The sequence below is a fragment of the Microchirus variegatus genome (genome assembly GCF_963457635.1).
Source record: "Microchirus variegatus genome assembly, chromosome: 2".
Taxonomy (NCBI): Eukaryota; Metazoa; Chordata; class Actinopteri; order Pleuronectiformes; family Soleidae; genus Microchirus; species Microchirus variegatus.
Window position 1 is genome coordinate 28,190,850 of NC_139803.1, and position 15,496 is coordinate 28,206,345.

At 41.7% G+C, this 15,496-nt stretch overlaps 1 protein-coding gene across 1 annotated transcript; it reads left to right on the plus strand.

Annotated features, from left to right (window-relative positions):
• The first annotated feature begins 10,161 nt into the window (after window positions 1-10,161).
• Window positions 10,162-15,496, plus strand: snx15 (sorting nexin 15). The gene is made up of 7 exons (XM_083885895.1): window positions 10,162-10,289; window positions 11,919-12,075; window positions 12,568-12,683; window positions 13,058-13,361; window positions 13,443-13,616; window positions 13,829-14,029; window positions 15,160-15,496. The coding sequence occupies exons 1-7, from the start codon at window positions 10,191-10,193 to the stop codon at window positions 15,300-15,302; spliced, it is 1,194 nt and encodes a 397-aa protein (XP_083742021.1). The 5' UTR covers window positions 10,162-10,190; the 3' UTR covers window positions 15,303-15,496.

Below are 15,496 nucleotides of genomic sequence, written 5' to 3' on the forward strand. Positions count from 1 at the left end.
TTAATAAAGAGTGGCTCATTGTTCTTAACTCCACTCATTTAACAACCACTTCACACACACACACACAGTCTGGTTATCATCACTTCAGGGGGCATTACATGAATTTCCTGGAGAATTACTCTAACTAACTAACTTTAACCATAACTACTACTGGCCTAACCCCACCCTAACCTCATCCTGAACATACAACATGTCTTCATTTTCATTAACGTGATTGTTGTTCTCATAATGTGACAGTGGAAACAGATTAAGGTCCCCACAACATGAGTAATACCTAGAACACACACACATGCACACAACCCATTTGCAAATTCATCAAACCTTTACTGATCAGTGTTTTCACTGTGATTTGATTAATGTGTCATCAAATCAAACAAAGAAACGTCAAACTTCAAACTCATTTAATTTATTTCAGCATCTTGGCAGCAACAGCACCGATTAACTCAGCCATTACAGGTCATAATTGATTAACTAACAATTTTTTTTTCTTGATCAATCAATAAGTTGTTGTAAATGAAAATGTTGATCAGTGTTTCCCAAACCTCGAAATGATACTTTTCTCAAAATTGTCCATATTTAAGTTTCCCATATGAAGCAAACAAAGCTGAAAATATTCACATTTGAACACTCAAACCAACGCATCATCAAACTATATGCATATTCATTTTTTGATAGTTGTAGCAGCCCTAATACACTGTATGCAGACATTTTGTGAGCAGATTTAAAACACATAAACCTTAACTAAAAAAATTATGCATATTTCTTTGGGGATCCTGTGTGTCCCGACCCAGAGTTTGGGAAGCACCGCTCTAAAGTTTGTCCTCAGCTGTTGTTGACCTTTATTGGGTTACACACAACAGTGTTCTAGGAAAATGAGCCACACAATCCTAACAGCGTGTGCTCAGTCTACAATACTTACATATTTATACACAGCATGTTTGTGTGGATGACAACAACATTTTGTGTTCCATGCAGACCACACACTGTATTATTGTTAACTAAGCAAAGGAAATAATGAGTGCGATACTGTTGTTTGATCGTCTGAGTGGAGGACAGTGTTTATTATGGACCTGTGTCAAGGACTGATTGGATCAGGCTTCTCACAATCATAAATGAAAAAAGACAAAATCTTTTTGGCTTTTGATTAACAGCTATTATCACTCTTTTTTGCATTTGAATGGAATTTTCCTCTGTACACGTCAACATCCTGACACCGTTAACAATCGTCCACTTTGTCCTCAGTCCTCATTGTAGAATGAAAGACGTGTAAAGATTATTACTTTTATTAATTCAGTCACTTAACGTTTTTACCATTTCTATTACGGCGTAGTTTTTAATTATTTTTCTAGATATCTGTTATTGTCTATTGTCAGGCAGACCCAGGGCTGTCTCAAGGTTATCCCAGAGGCATAACCACAAAATTGCAATAAGCGATAGATTGTAGAGGGGAAGAAAAAAGAACAACTAAACTGTATAGAGCCACTACAGGTTTCCTTAATGAAATAAAGCACGACAATGATTATCTAAATCACAGAACGAGGGTTGTCCAGGAGACCCAGAAAACACAAAACCAAAGGCGAAGGCTGCACAGGAGACCTTTGATGACACAAAAGGCTATATCTATTGTATTATTGGCTGTCAAATGTAGTAGTAGTAGTAGTCTCAAACAACATCAATCTTTCAAAATATAATCTACTCTTGGCTTTTATTTGGTTCAGCAGAAGTGAGAACAGCGCGAAAACTCTGTTACGATTTCACTCACGACCAAGAGGAAACCAATTGGGCTTGGAAATCCCAGGATGAGCTGAAAGGCTGGGGTGACCCTGAGCAAGGCATGCAATCCCCCAGTACTGGCATGTAAAAAGGATAGTTTAAATGCAGAGGTCAAAGTCATTATCACTAATCGGTGTGTGTATGTGTGCAAAATGAACAAATTCTCAGTCCTCTTGCCTTTGCCTCATGTCGAGTGGATTTGCCACGGTACACACTTCTCAGAGCTCGGCTTAAATTAAATGTTGTTCCTCGATTAAATGTATCCGATGACAAACAAACAGCCTTGTTTGCAGAACCACCGTATAGCAGCACATTGACGCAGCTCAACTATTTATATTCCTCTGTTGGACAAAGTCAAACACACACCATCTGCTTCTATGTTTATCCGAGGCCTGCTCGTGTCACGTTGTAACACAGACGCTGACTGCCGGGCCTCACGTGCATGAGCACGCTGTATAAGACGAAGGAAATATCAAGGCATCATCCTTTATAGAGCTCTAAGAACGGAGGTAAAACGTTTCCAGGTTTGGGATGAAAAACAGGATTTAGTGCAGGAAAACAGAGTAAAGGAGGAGTGGTCAAGAGAGAGGGAGGTACCACAAAAAAAGCAGGGGAAAGGGCAGACAGAAAGAGAGAGGGAGCAGAGGGGACGGTAAACATGTTTATGAATTGAGACAGAAAAAAATGTAACTGAGCGCTGGTATAAACGGAAACACATTACTCTGCCTGAAGCTAAAGTAAATGTTAGGTGGTATTTTTCTAATTTGCTGACTCAGAAAACTGTCTCCCTCCCCCTCTCTGTGGATTAAAGACATTATGTTTAACAGCAGGAACAGAAAAGTATGGAAAAGTATGGAAGAACTGTAATCTCCGACTCACACATGTTGAGCCAAAATGGAGACTGCAAGTTCATAGAGGACAAAGATTAAATAAAGACCCGACAGGACTCGCCCTATTGTTGTAGCCCCTCACTTTTGTTCATGCCTTAGAGAGGAGAAGAGCGTCCAGTAAATATATCTGCTGGCCAATGACTGTTTCAGAGGACATCATTGATTTACATTGCATTACATTCGTTTCCCCGGAGACAAACCTTCACCACAACTACTACTGTCCTAATCTTAACCTCATCCTAACCGTTTACACTAAGGAGACTTGAGTTTTGTCCCCACAAGGAAGGCAAGTCCCCATAATGCAGGGCCTCTCGCTGTGGGGAGCCACTGTGCTGCATGTTTTAGGTGTTTCCCTGCTCCAACACACCTGAGGTGCTGTACCTTTTGAATCAGGTGTGTTTGAGCAGGGAAACGTCTAAAACATGCAGGACAGTGGCTCCCCAGGACCAGGAGTGAGAAACACTGCCATAATGTGACTTTGTAAACACAAAGTCGATCAAATGCAATTATTTATACAAGTGGAAACACGACACTGCTGCTACATGACAACCACTACATTACCCTGTTGCCTCACAGCAAACCACTGCAGATACCTGTTATTAGTGTGCTTGCTGAAAGGCAGCACACTATTGTCCTTCTTAAAGGGATAGTTCGGAATTTTGAACATAAGACCTAGTTTCCAACTCAGCCGGTGTGATGGAGACGTCTGGAGACGTTTTCAAGAAATTTCATTCAGTTCTTCTAGTTGCCGAGTTCGCTGATGCTATGGCTAGCGCAAGTCAATGATACAAGTTAGCATGGCATTAGAAACACTCATACCGACTCCACAGTGCACCCGAGGCAAATCGATTGTAACGGCAGACTATTGATGTACATATCTGTGTTGATAGAATAATATTTGAAAGAAAACTAACGTCGCATCGCATGAATTTTTGAGGGACTACTTTTCTCAGCACTATACGTGCTATATACGTATACGTAAGTATGACGCGCTGCTGCTGCTGCTGAGACATAAATCCTTCAAATTGCAAGGTTGGTTTTATTTCAAACATTCTATCAACACAGAGTTGGAAAATAGGTCTTATGTCCAAAATCACTTTAAGTTTTCATATTCCTGTCAGCCAAGATGTTTGGTCAGCTCCTGCTCCTAGACCTTTTGAGATATCTCCACCGGTCCAACTCTGGAACGTCCGGCCACAACCCGGTGTAGTGTGGCAGTTGAAGATAGTGTTACTGACCCTTGTTGTTCTTCCGCCATATTGGATTGAACAGAAAGCGAAACTAAACTTTCGCAGGTCACAATTTTTGTCCGATCTTCACGAAACTTGACGTACATGATCCTTGGACCAAGCCTCACAAAAGTTACCAGAAGGATTTTTGATCTTTCGGAAGTATTTGCCCGTCACAGCAAGACGAAATAAAACAGGAAGTTAGCTCATATGTCAGGAACGCTTTCACGTATCGAAACCAAAACTTTTGGTTAATGGTTTTGTATTTATATAGCACTTTTCCAGTCTTGATGACCACTCAACGCTGCTGTACACTACAGTTTACATTCACCATTCACTCACACTTTCATGTTCTATCACTCATCTTTCATACCCACTCATACGCTGCCGGCAAAGCCAGTCAGGAGCTTCGGCTTATAGACGACTCGCTCTCCCACCGTCGCCCCACCGCCGCCACTTTGTACATGAACTCGGGACTACAGTATGAGGAAGAACAAGATCTGAAAAAAAAAATCATTAAAATTTTATGGATATTTCACAGACTTATTTACATGACCACACCCAGGCAACTGTACACCTTGGTCACTGCCCCGAAACTATCTAACCGTTTACTGGCACTAGTGCAGCTTTGCCTTGTCACGCATCATCAAGTTCGCATTAGTGAAACGCACCCGGGCAAGCACACTCTAGCTATTATTATTATTATTATTATTACAAAAGTATGAAAGAGTTGTGGGATCATACATGGATGATTTCAATTTCAAGCTTTTTTTCACTGACAAAATGTCTCTGAAATAGAGCCAGACACACTCTCACATACATGTATTCTTTCCTATTGAAATTCACCCTAACCTAACCCTAAACCTAGTCTAAAAGCACTAAACGCCCCTTTAAAGTTGTGAGGTTTTTTTTTTGGTCCTCACAAAGATACACATACAAAAACACACACAGAGTGAGAGAACCACATGACAAATCCCCAGCTGATCCCTCTGACAGAGTTTATTTTGCAAGACAGCAGGAGCATGAGGGGGGAAAAAAGTGCCCGGACCAGTTCAGACCGGTTTTCCTTTTTTTCTTTTGTTCTTTCATGTCATTGTTTGAGTGTAGTGTTCTCACACTCATTCACACTGACCCAGTTCTGGGAAATGTGACTTTCCTTTCATTTAAAGAAAATAACAATCACACGGCAACATTTATTAATAGAGATGAAAGTGACATTTTGTGAAAGAGATGCAATAATATCCAGTGGGACTTTGACATATTATGTCACCTTTATGTTCTCTTTCACTGCTTTATCACAGGTATATTGCAGGTGGAGATGAACCCTCTGTTTGTGCGTTATCTATATTAACACACAGGTGTGCTGCCTTTACATTGCATGTGTTTCCTGTGATATACAGTGTGTCCTCACATTCTTTTGTCTCTTCCTCCTCCCTCTTTTCTCTGGAGCTCAGAATGTGTGGCCCGGGTTTTTTCCCCCCCCTCACAGACAAAGGAAAGACTGTTCACAGTAGACAAACTTCCACGCTTCACTGACATGAGTGGAGCAAATATGCACAGAATAAACACACTGTGTCTGAAGTATGTGTGAGGAAGAGGATGATGACGAGAGAGCAAAGGAGCTTACTGTGCATATAATATAAAATAATATGCGATATAGATGAAAGCTGACAAATACAAATAAGAAATGAGGTCACAAAAACTAGAAAATACAATAACAACATGGTAATGGGAGTTAATATGATGGTAATACCATCTTATTTCTAATTGAATCATGGTCTAATGTCCGTTCATATATGTTTGTCCTGTAATGTTTCTATAAGATAAGATAAGATAAGAAGTCCTTTATTCGTCCCGCAGTGGGGAAATTTACAGTGTTACAGCAGCAAGACAGTAAGGATAAGGATAATAAATAATAAACATGCATTACCAAAAAGAAATAGAATATATAAAGTACAATATATAAAGATATTAACACTGACTATAAAAATAGGTTTAAAAATAGAATGTACATTACAACCGGTCTGCAGAATATACACAGTATGCACATGGTATTTATAGTGTAAGGAAACAAGGCTGAGCTATTAAATAAGGATAATAAATAAGGATAAGGATATTGCACTGATGAGAAAACTACAGTATAAAAAATTTGACAGTATGGAAAATGACAATATATTGCACTTCAAAAAAAAAATTTACATTATGAAAAAATATATACAGTATATTACACCAATGAGAGTTAACAGTATATTGCACATGGAGAGTGGAGTGTTTGTGTGTGTGTGGGGTCTACTTAGAGCAGTACTTGTTGTACAGTCTAACAGCTGCAGGGAGGAACGACCTGCGATAACGCTCCTTCAGACATTTTGGATGTTTTAGTCTGTGACTGAAGGAGCTGCCCAGTGCTGCGATGGTGTTCTGCAGGGGGTGGGAGAGGTTGTCCATCAGAGATGATAGCTTGGTAGCCATTCTCCTCTCTCCCACCACCTCCACTGGTTCCAGGGGACATCCAAGGACAGAGCTGGCTTTCTTAATCAGCCTGTCCAGCCTCTTCCTGTCTGCGGCTGTGATGCCACTGCCCCAGCAGACCACTGCGTAAAAAATGGCTGATGCCACTACTGAGTCGTAGAAGGTCTTCAGGAGTTCTCCCTGAACTCCAAAAGACCTTAGTTTCCTCAACAGGTAGAGTCTGCTCTGACCCTTCCTGTAGAGCGCAGCAGCATGATCAGACCAGTCCAGTTTATTGTTAAGGTGAACACCCAGGTATTTGTAAGATGTCACCATCTCTATGTCCTTTTCCTGGATGCACACCGGCGATGGAGGAGAGTGTCGTCTTCTGCGGAAATCCACCACCAGCTCCTTAGTTTTCCCCGCGTTGAGCTGGAGGCGGTTCCGCAGGGACCAGTCCACAAAATCCTGAACAAGTTCTCTGTACTCTCTGTCGTCATCGTCTGTGATGAGGCCGACAATGGCAGAGTCGTCAGAGAACTTCTGCAGGTGACAGGAGGGGGAGCTGTAGGAGAAGTCTGCAGTGTACAGGGTGAAGAGGAACGGAGCCAGAACTGTTCCCTGTGGGGCCCCTGTACTGCAGACAGCCATGTCCGACACACAATCCCGAGTCCTCACATACTGGGGTCGATCAGTCAAATAATCCACAATCCAGGATGTGAGGTGAGGATCAACTCCTGCATGCTCCAGCTTGTCCTTCAGAAATGCTGGCTGGATGGTGTTGAAAGCACTGGAGAAATCAAAAAACATGATCCTCACAGTGCTCCCCGACTTCTCCAGGTGAGAAAGAGCTCTGTCCTGCAGGTAGATGACAGCGTCATCCACCCCGATGCTGGGCTGGTAGGCGAATTGCAGTGGGTCCATCGCTGGTCTCACCACAGGGCGCAGATGAGACAGCACCAGACGCTCCAGGATCTTCATCAGGTGGGATGTTAGTGCCACCGGCCTGTAACTGTTAAAGTCTTTGGGGTGCGGTGTTTTTGGCACTGGTACCACACAGGACGTCTTCCATAAGTGTGGTACTCTCCCCAGTTTCAGGCTCATGTTGAAGATGGTCCCCATTATCCCACACAGCTGAACTGCACAGGATTTGAGGAGCCTGGAGCTGATGCCATCAGGACCTGCAGCCTTCTTCGCCTTGATCTTTTTGAGCTCTTTTCTCACCTGGTTAGGTGTGAAGGACAGATTGGAGCAGGGGGGTTGTGTGATGTTGAACGAGCTTGGAGATGAAGGGAGGGGGGTGGAGGTCGGGCAGTTTACTGGTGATCCAGATGAAAGAGGTTCCAGCAGGGCTGTCGGGGGAGAAGTGGGGGCCTGATCAAACCTATTGAAGAATAAGTTCAAGTCGTTAGCCCACCTCTGGTCCCCTACAGTCTGGGAGTCCAGCTTGTTTTGGCCGGAGATGGTTTTCAGGCCTCTCCAGACTCCACTGACATCTCTCTGCTGCAGCTGCTCCTCCATCTTCTTCCTGTAGCTGTCCTTCCCCTCCCTGATCTTTCTCCTCAGCTCCCTCTGAACAGTCTTCAGCTCCTCCTTGTTTCCTGACCTAAAAACTCTCTTTTTCTCCTTAAGGAGAGCCTTTATGTCAGGGTTAATCCAGGGTTTGTTGTTAGAGAAACATCGTACTGTCCTGGTGGGTACAGTGCTCTCAACACAGAAGTTTATGTAGTCCGTAATTGTGTTTGTGAGACTGTCGATGTCCTCCCCATGTCCCTCACAAAGTTCGTCCCACACAGTAGACTCAAAACAGTCCATCAGAGCCTCATCGGTCTCCTCAGACCATACTTTCACTGTGCGGGTCACAGCTGGCTGCCTGTGTACCAGAGGTTTGTACACAGGAAGGAGATGAACCAGGTTGTGATCAGATCTATACAAAACAAAGCAATGAATATGTGGGTTTAAAAGACGTCTTTGTCACTTCCAGCTCTACATTCCACATTAAAGGAAACTACATATTTGAAGTTGGATCATAAAGTTTGTATAAATGAGTAGTTCAGTTTTATTACCAAGGAACATTCATCAGAACTATACGTTTTCTGTATTTTACACTGAAGCTCTGTCCTTGTTCCCTCCCCTCTGCCATTTTCTCACCTCCTCCTCCTCCTCCTGTCCCCAGGACACAATGGTTGTGTAAGCATGCTCCTCTCTGTGAGGAGAATTTTAACAAAACGTTCCATTCACACACCCCGGCACTCACATTTCTCCTTCAGGAGTGATGCCGCAGAAGCCCATCAGAGACGACGTCGCACTAAATACATCCTCAGTCTACAGCCTCTGACTCAAATATATCAAACTAAATTAGAGAAGGGGCAGTTAACAAACTGATTTCAACTTTTTATACCTAGATATGAGCTGACAGCTGTCAGGAGCAACGTGGGATTAAGTGTCTTGCTCAAGGACACATCGGCATGTAGACTAGTTGAAAAGTTGAAAGACAACTCCCTCTATCAGTGAGCTACAGTCACAAATGAAGGAAAGACATGACATATAACCTCACAGGCTGAATAAGTTGTCTGGTGGACTGGATGTGGCCCATGGGCCTTGAATGTGACACGTGTTCCTGGATGCAACTGTGAATTTAAGCCTCGTAGACAAATTACACACACACAGCACCGTCATAACTGCTGTTCAACCTGTTCACAACCTGGTTTACTGCTGCCCGGGAGCCGAGCGTGGAGAACAGGTTATCTCAAGTCAAATATTTACCTCATTTGTGGCTGCTGACATTTTCCCTTTCAGTTTAATGAGCCATTAGCAGAGGGCAGAGCAGCAGAGTGAGGGTGACCTCTGACCTTTTAGTTACAATCTGTTGGATATATATATATATAAGTCACACCCAACGCACTGAGGAGTTATGCAACCTTGAGACTAGTGTTTCAGAGTTATGTGGCTTTTTAGTAGAAGTAGAAGCATTGTCGCACACAGCCGTATGATTATTTATGCACAATTGGAACTTCCTCAGCATAACACTCATGCGTCTCTTTGATGTATTGTCTCAAACCGGGTATTGTCTCTGACTTCTTCTTCTTATTATTATGTCTTGTTTTAGCGTCTTTGACTCAGAGCCACGGTTGTGTAAGTTTATTTGTTTCTAAGAAATGTCAGTTTGCATTTCGGTTAGCTCACTCAAAGCTGTCATTAAAAATAAAACTCTAAATAAAACTGTGTTTGACCTGCAACTACTACAGCGTATATATATCTGGATAAAATTACACAACCTTTGCCGCCACCTGGAGTATTCAAACGTCCACTACATGTATAAACCACTGTGGCAAAGACAGTAATGTCCAGGTATTATTAGGCATCTTAATTTGAAGAACTATAGTTTATTAGAGATGTCAAAATATTGCATACTGTGTCTTTAAAACGTGACCAATTAAAATAATTGTGACAGGGGAATCAGAGGACCTTCAACTTTGTTTGGCACTATGTTTTTTATGTAAAAGAAAAATGTTGTAGATTTTTTTTATTATTACTATTTATAATTTATTTTTTGAGTGTGTGCATATTGTGTCACTGTTGTAAAATGCCAATTTTCTAAATGTAATTTCATGAGCTATATTCCAGGCCAGTAGATGGCACTAAAGTACTTTTCAACTGGTTGTCCGACAAAGGATCCGTGCCATATCTGACGTCATTACGCACTGGTAGACGTCACCAACCAGGAAGTGGAGTACAGAGGATTGACTGAAGAAACACAACAGAGGCGCTGCTGTTATTGACAGCTTTAACCCGTGTCGCTGTTTGTTTGTTTGTTTGTTTGTGTGTGTGTGTGTTAGTGACACGGAACATGTCGAGAAAAGCCAAAGACGAATATTACCGCTTCTTTACCGTTAGCGACCCTCGCACACATGAGAAGGGATACACGGAGTACAAAGTGACAGCACGGGTTGGTTCATGCTCTCTAACGCTCTCTTGCTATCATGTAAACATTGGAATGTTGTTGTTGTTTTCCTAATGGATGTAATTTAATGTGTGCAGTGCACCTGTGTTGTCATTCTCCTTGGTCAGTTACGTCAGTTGCATTTCTGTTGTTCTTCAATTACACACGAGTTAATTGTTGACACCAGTGTATAATGAGGAGTTAAAGTTAGCTCAGACAGATGCATGTTCACACAGTGAGTCTTTTCTTTGAGGCAGTGAGGCACAGCGAGCATTCGAGTGGAACACAGACAGAACTTGTGATTCAGTTTATCAGCTCCATCAGCCCCGTGACCACACTGATCATGCCCCATGGTTCTCTCTCTCTCACACACACACACACACACACACACACACACACACACACACACACACACACACACACACACACACACACACACACACACACACACACACACACACATTTATTTAGTTGAAATTAACCCTTGACTTGGAAACATTTGATCTGGATTATCATCCATTTTGAGACACTGGTTAGGGATTTGCATTTTTTTTTTTACTTACTAAAGTCCAGTGCATATATATATATATATTTATATTCATTTGGCCAAAATGGAATATAAAATTCCACATACATAAAAAAAAAATACAGGAGCAGGTCTTCCCCATGTAGGTTGCTATGTTTGATTGCCCTGTTTTTAACGGACAAACGAAACATCTTTTAATTTTCGATGCTAACTTTAGGCCAGGGGTCTCAAACTCAAATGACCTGGGGGCCACTGAGTGTCTAGTTTGGTCAGTAAGGGGCCGGTGAAGTAAAAAAAATCCAACTTTTTGAGAAAAAGACATGGAAATAATAATAACCTTAAACTGCATTTCCACACATGTGAATGTGCTATATAGAAGATATCGGCTTTGATGTTTAAATAGATATAACAGATACAAGTGTTTTGTTTGTTTGTTTGTTTTTTTGTATTATGTTGTAGTTTATAAAAGGATTTCATTTATTTTTTACTGTAAGTGAATATCGGTTCTAAATATCAGTTCACCCAGAAAGTAGGCTATGGAGACACTGGAAAAAAGAAATGCATTAGAAGAGTGGAATGTGGTATTGGGAGAACATTAAGAATTAAAACATAAATTCAACCAAGTATCTAACTTTATAGTAAGGTCAGGGCAAAGCAAAATATATATTTATTTCATTATGGATCATAAAATGTCAAAAAATGTTTATTGTTTTTTCACAAAAACCAAAATAATTCAGTTTTAATTATTTCTTTGTTATATGGAGCAAAGAAACCAGAACATGTTCACATTTAAGAAGCTGGAAAATCAGAAAATGTGTTGTATGCTTAAAAAAACACTCCAAGCAATTATTAAAAACGTTGATGATTTAATTTAGTACCTGATTAATAATCCCTAGGGAAAGTACTCAGTTATATTGCGTACAAATTATAATTTGAACATTGGAACAAACACTGTTCTAGACTAGCTGCCCTTTCACTTCTCTGCCCTATTAATCTATTTGATATGTTGTATGTATGTTATGTGGCTTGATATTAAGGTGCCTGCAGAGTTAAAAAATACAACAGTCAAAGAATGGAATCATGTTTCCTGTCTCTTCTCTGGCTCATAGTTTGTGTCCAAGCGTCATCCAGAGGATGTGAAGGAGGTGGTTGTGTGGAGGAGGTTTTCAGAACTGAAGAAGCTTCACGGGGAATTGGCCTATACACACAGGAACCTGTTTAGACGACAGGAAGAGTTTCCTCCTTTCCCCCGTGCACACGTTTTTGGTAAAAATGCTTTTTTTAAATAAATAAACTTCACATACATACATAATGCTTTACAAGAGGTGTCAATACTTCCTCTTGTAATATTCCAGTTGTTGGGTTTCTTTCAGTTGTTCCTCTTTTAAGCATTTTGTAATGATTCTTGTGCCATGTCCTTTTGGCCTAGCATATTATTTTTTCAGTGGTTGCTGATACACAACAGAAAGACAGCAGCACAGCTGTGCCACATCAATAGATACAGTCATTTATTACAGTAAGTTTTTAAGGCAACATGTTGATATCTTGCTACACAGGTTAAATGAACAGGCGTAAGCTGCAGCCTTGAATATGAGCAAACATTTGAACAAACACTAAACACCAGTATTTCTTGCTGGTGATGGAGTAGAGATCATGCTTCTGAAATGCCCTAAGGGCAGAGTTAGATCCTGGAATTTTATCACGAGCATCATCTGACTTGTCACTTATAGGATGTGGTGCGGTGTGTTTCTGCTTTAGGAAGGTTCGATGAGGCTGTGATAGAAGAAAGACGAGAGGCAGCAGAGGCCATGCTTTTGTTCACTACCAGGATCCCTGCACTCTACAATAGCCCCCAACTGAAGGACTTCTTCAGGGTGAGATGCATTCAGGCACCCCACAGCACTCCATACTCCCATAAACCCCTGGTCTGGGGCTGCTTCTTAGTATAAGACCTTTGGAAACAAGGAGTTAATTTACTTCCTAATTGGTTCTTCTCAGCCGTCCCAAGCTGTGAAACTAATTTGAAATACATGTTACAAGTGTTTTTTTTTTAAATCTGAAATCACAGTTTTTAAATGAAAACATAGTAATGTGGATGGAGACACGCTCACAAAGTGAAAGTACGAAGCAGCAGACGTGGTTCTTTGCACACAAGCTGTAATGTTAACGCTCCATTTGCCAAATGTCTTACTGCTTTTCACATACCTCCTCTGCTCTCATTTCCCTCTGTCTCCGTCCTTTCTCTCAGGGTGGTGAGGTCACGAGACCTCTGGATCTAAGTAACACCCTGTCCTCTACTGGGCCCCTGCCTCCACCTCTCATCCCTCTGCCCAAGCGGAGGGCGTCAGACTGTGAGCCTGCAGAAGAGGAGGAAGGAAAAGAGGCTCCCACCTTACCCCAGGATTTAGGTACCAACCTGGGCTTAGAAGTGGGAGAACCCGAGGTGGCGGCTGAGGCTTACAGTGAGATGGGAGGCTCGCCGAGAGAAGAAGAAGGACAAGAAGAAGAAGAAGAAAGAGAGGAACACAGTGATGCAGAGTTGGATGACAGAGGTACAAAATGGGAAATAAAAACCATCCAGGCTTAATGAAGGTCTCTTTCTTCTATAATTGCTCTTTTGTTTCCACTTCCAGTCCCATCTCCTGGTCCATCTCCGGACAGAAACTACACATCACAAGATTTACAGGAGGAGTTTGATTTACTGTTTGACTCTGTGGCAGAGGAGCAGGCCCCATCCCCAAAGGACAAAGATCCTCCTCCTCTCACTGATAATGACATGGCTGTTTTTGATCCCTGCTATAAACAAGGTGAAAATAAATGTGTTATCTGATGTTCCTGTGAAGATTCAGTTGTATCAGATGCATGTTTAAATTTGACTGCTTTGCACAAAATCCATTGCATTCATACGGTTAGCTTTTACCACTAATCAGGTGTATCTAAACCTAAATGTATACACACACACACACACACACACACACATATTATTAACAATTCTCTCTTCCTTTCTCTTGTGTTTCAGATGGATCCAGTTCCTCCTGCAATCTCTCAGAATTGGTCTCTCTGCCCCCAACCTGTCTAGAGGGAGGGGATATGATGGGATATCTGAACCAAGCAGCCACTGAGCTAACAGCTGCCATGGAGAGCGAGAAGGAGGGAGAATTTAGCTCTGCTATTCGTGGATACCGGGCAGCGGTGGATATACTGATCACCGGAGTACAAGGTGGGCAGAGGAGGGGGGATGATATGATGGAAATTATTCAGTCCAACAATACTTAAGTATTTAAGCTACTGATATAAGACACTAATGGCAACAGGAAGTAAAAACTGTAAATTTTTATGAAATAATTGAGAGATGTTCTTCTCGCCTACAACCTTTTTTAAGCAACACTTACTGTCACATCTATTTCTGCCCGAAGTATCCAACAGCATTGTTGTGATAATGGCAGACCAACGAGGCATTTTGAGCCATAGTTACTCTGTGTGCTGGGATGAGCGTGTGCTACACTGAAGCACAGAGAGCGCCAAAGCATGTGCGACATGTCAGTGTGTGACCTCATCAACATTGCCTTTTTGTTCTAGTATGCATTGTCCCACTTTAACAAAGGTAAACCGCATCTGCTGTGTCACAAACGGTTCACCGATGAAGTCAGTCTGCTCTTTGCTCATTTTTGACTGGACTAAAATAGTAGCAGGCTGTTTGTAGAGCGGGCTAAGGGGCTGGATTTAAGGCTCCAGTATCTTTGAGGGTGTGGGCTCGAATCCCTCTGCTGACATGAGCATTTGTGATGACTGCATTGATAATCATCACATTAAATACACTTTATTTATTAAGCCTAATTATTTGTGCATTTGTAGCAGAATTTGACTATATTTTTGGTCAATTTCATTGTTTCTAACACAAGTAAATATCCGTCCACATTACAACAACATTAAACAGCATTAAAACATTAAAAAGCCAAAGAAATAAAGCAGGTATAATCTGAAATAAACAGTAATAAGTGTGTTTTAAGACCATGTAATCCAGATAATAAACAGTAGATCTTTTATTTTTATTTTTAGAGCGTATTTCATCTCAAGCAAACACCCCAAAAGAAAACTTTTTTATGAGTCCAGAGAACAAAACTGTGTGCAGCTTCACAATATATACCCACATATCTCATATATCAGGATATAGCCTAAAATTGTCCAAATATTATTTATAAGCCAGATCACCCAGCCTAGGTAATTTTTGGTAGAAATGGGTATTCGTTGTGTTGATGTGAATAAACAGTATCAGCAGGGACCCTGCTATAATGACTGGATGGTAATGATGAAAAGAAATCCTCCTTTTCCGCATGTGTGTATGTCCAGGAGAGCCAGATCCAGTGCGCAGGGAGTCCGTGATGAGAAGGACTGCACAGTATCTGAAACACGCCGAGATGCTGGTGGACAGACATTCCTCACCCACCAACTCTCATCACACATCCACTCGCACGCATCCACAGGGACCGTAGGTGTTTGTGTGTGCACATGTGGATCAAAGACAATGCTCAGGGTTAAGACATGCATACTCACAGGTCCATGTTTCACACACACCCACACACACCCCCACACACACACGCGCGCACACACACACACACACACACACACACACACACACACACACACACACACACACACACACACACACACACACACACACACACAC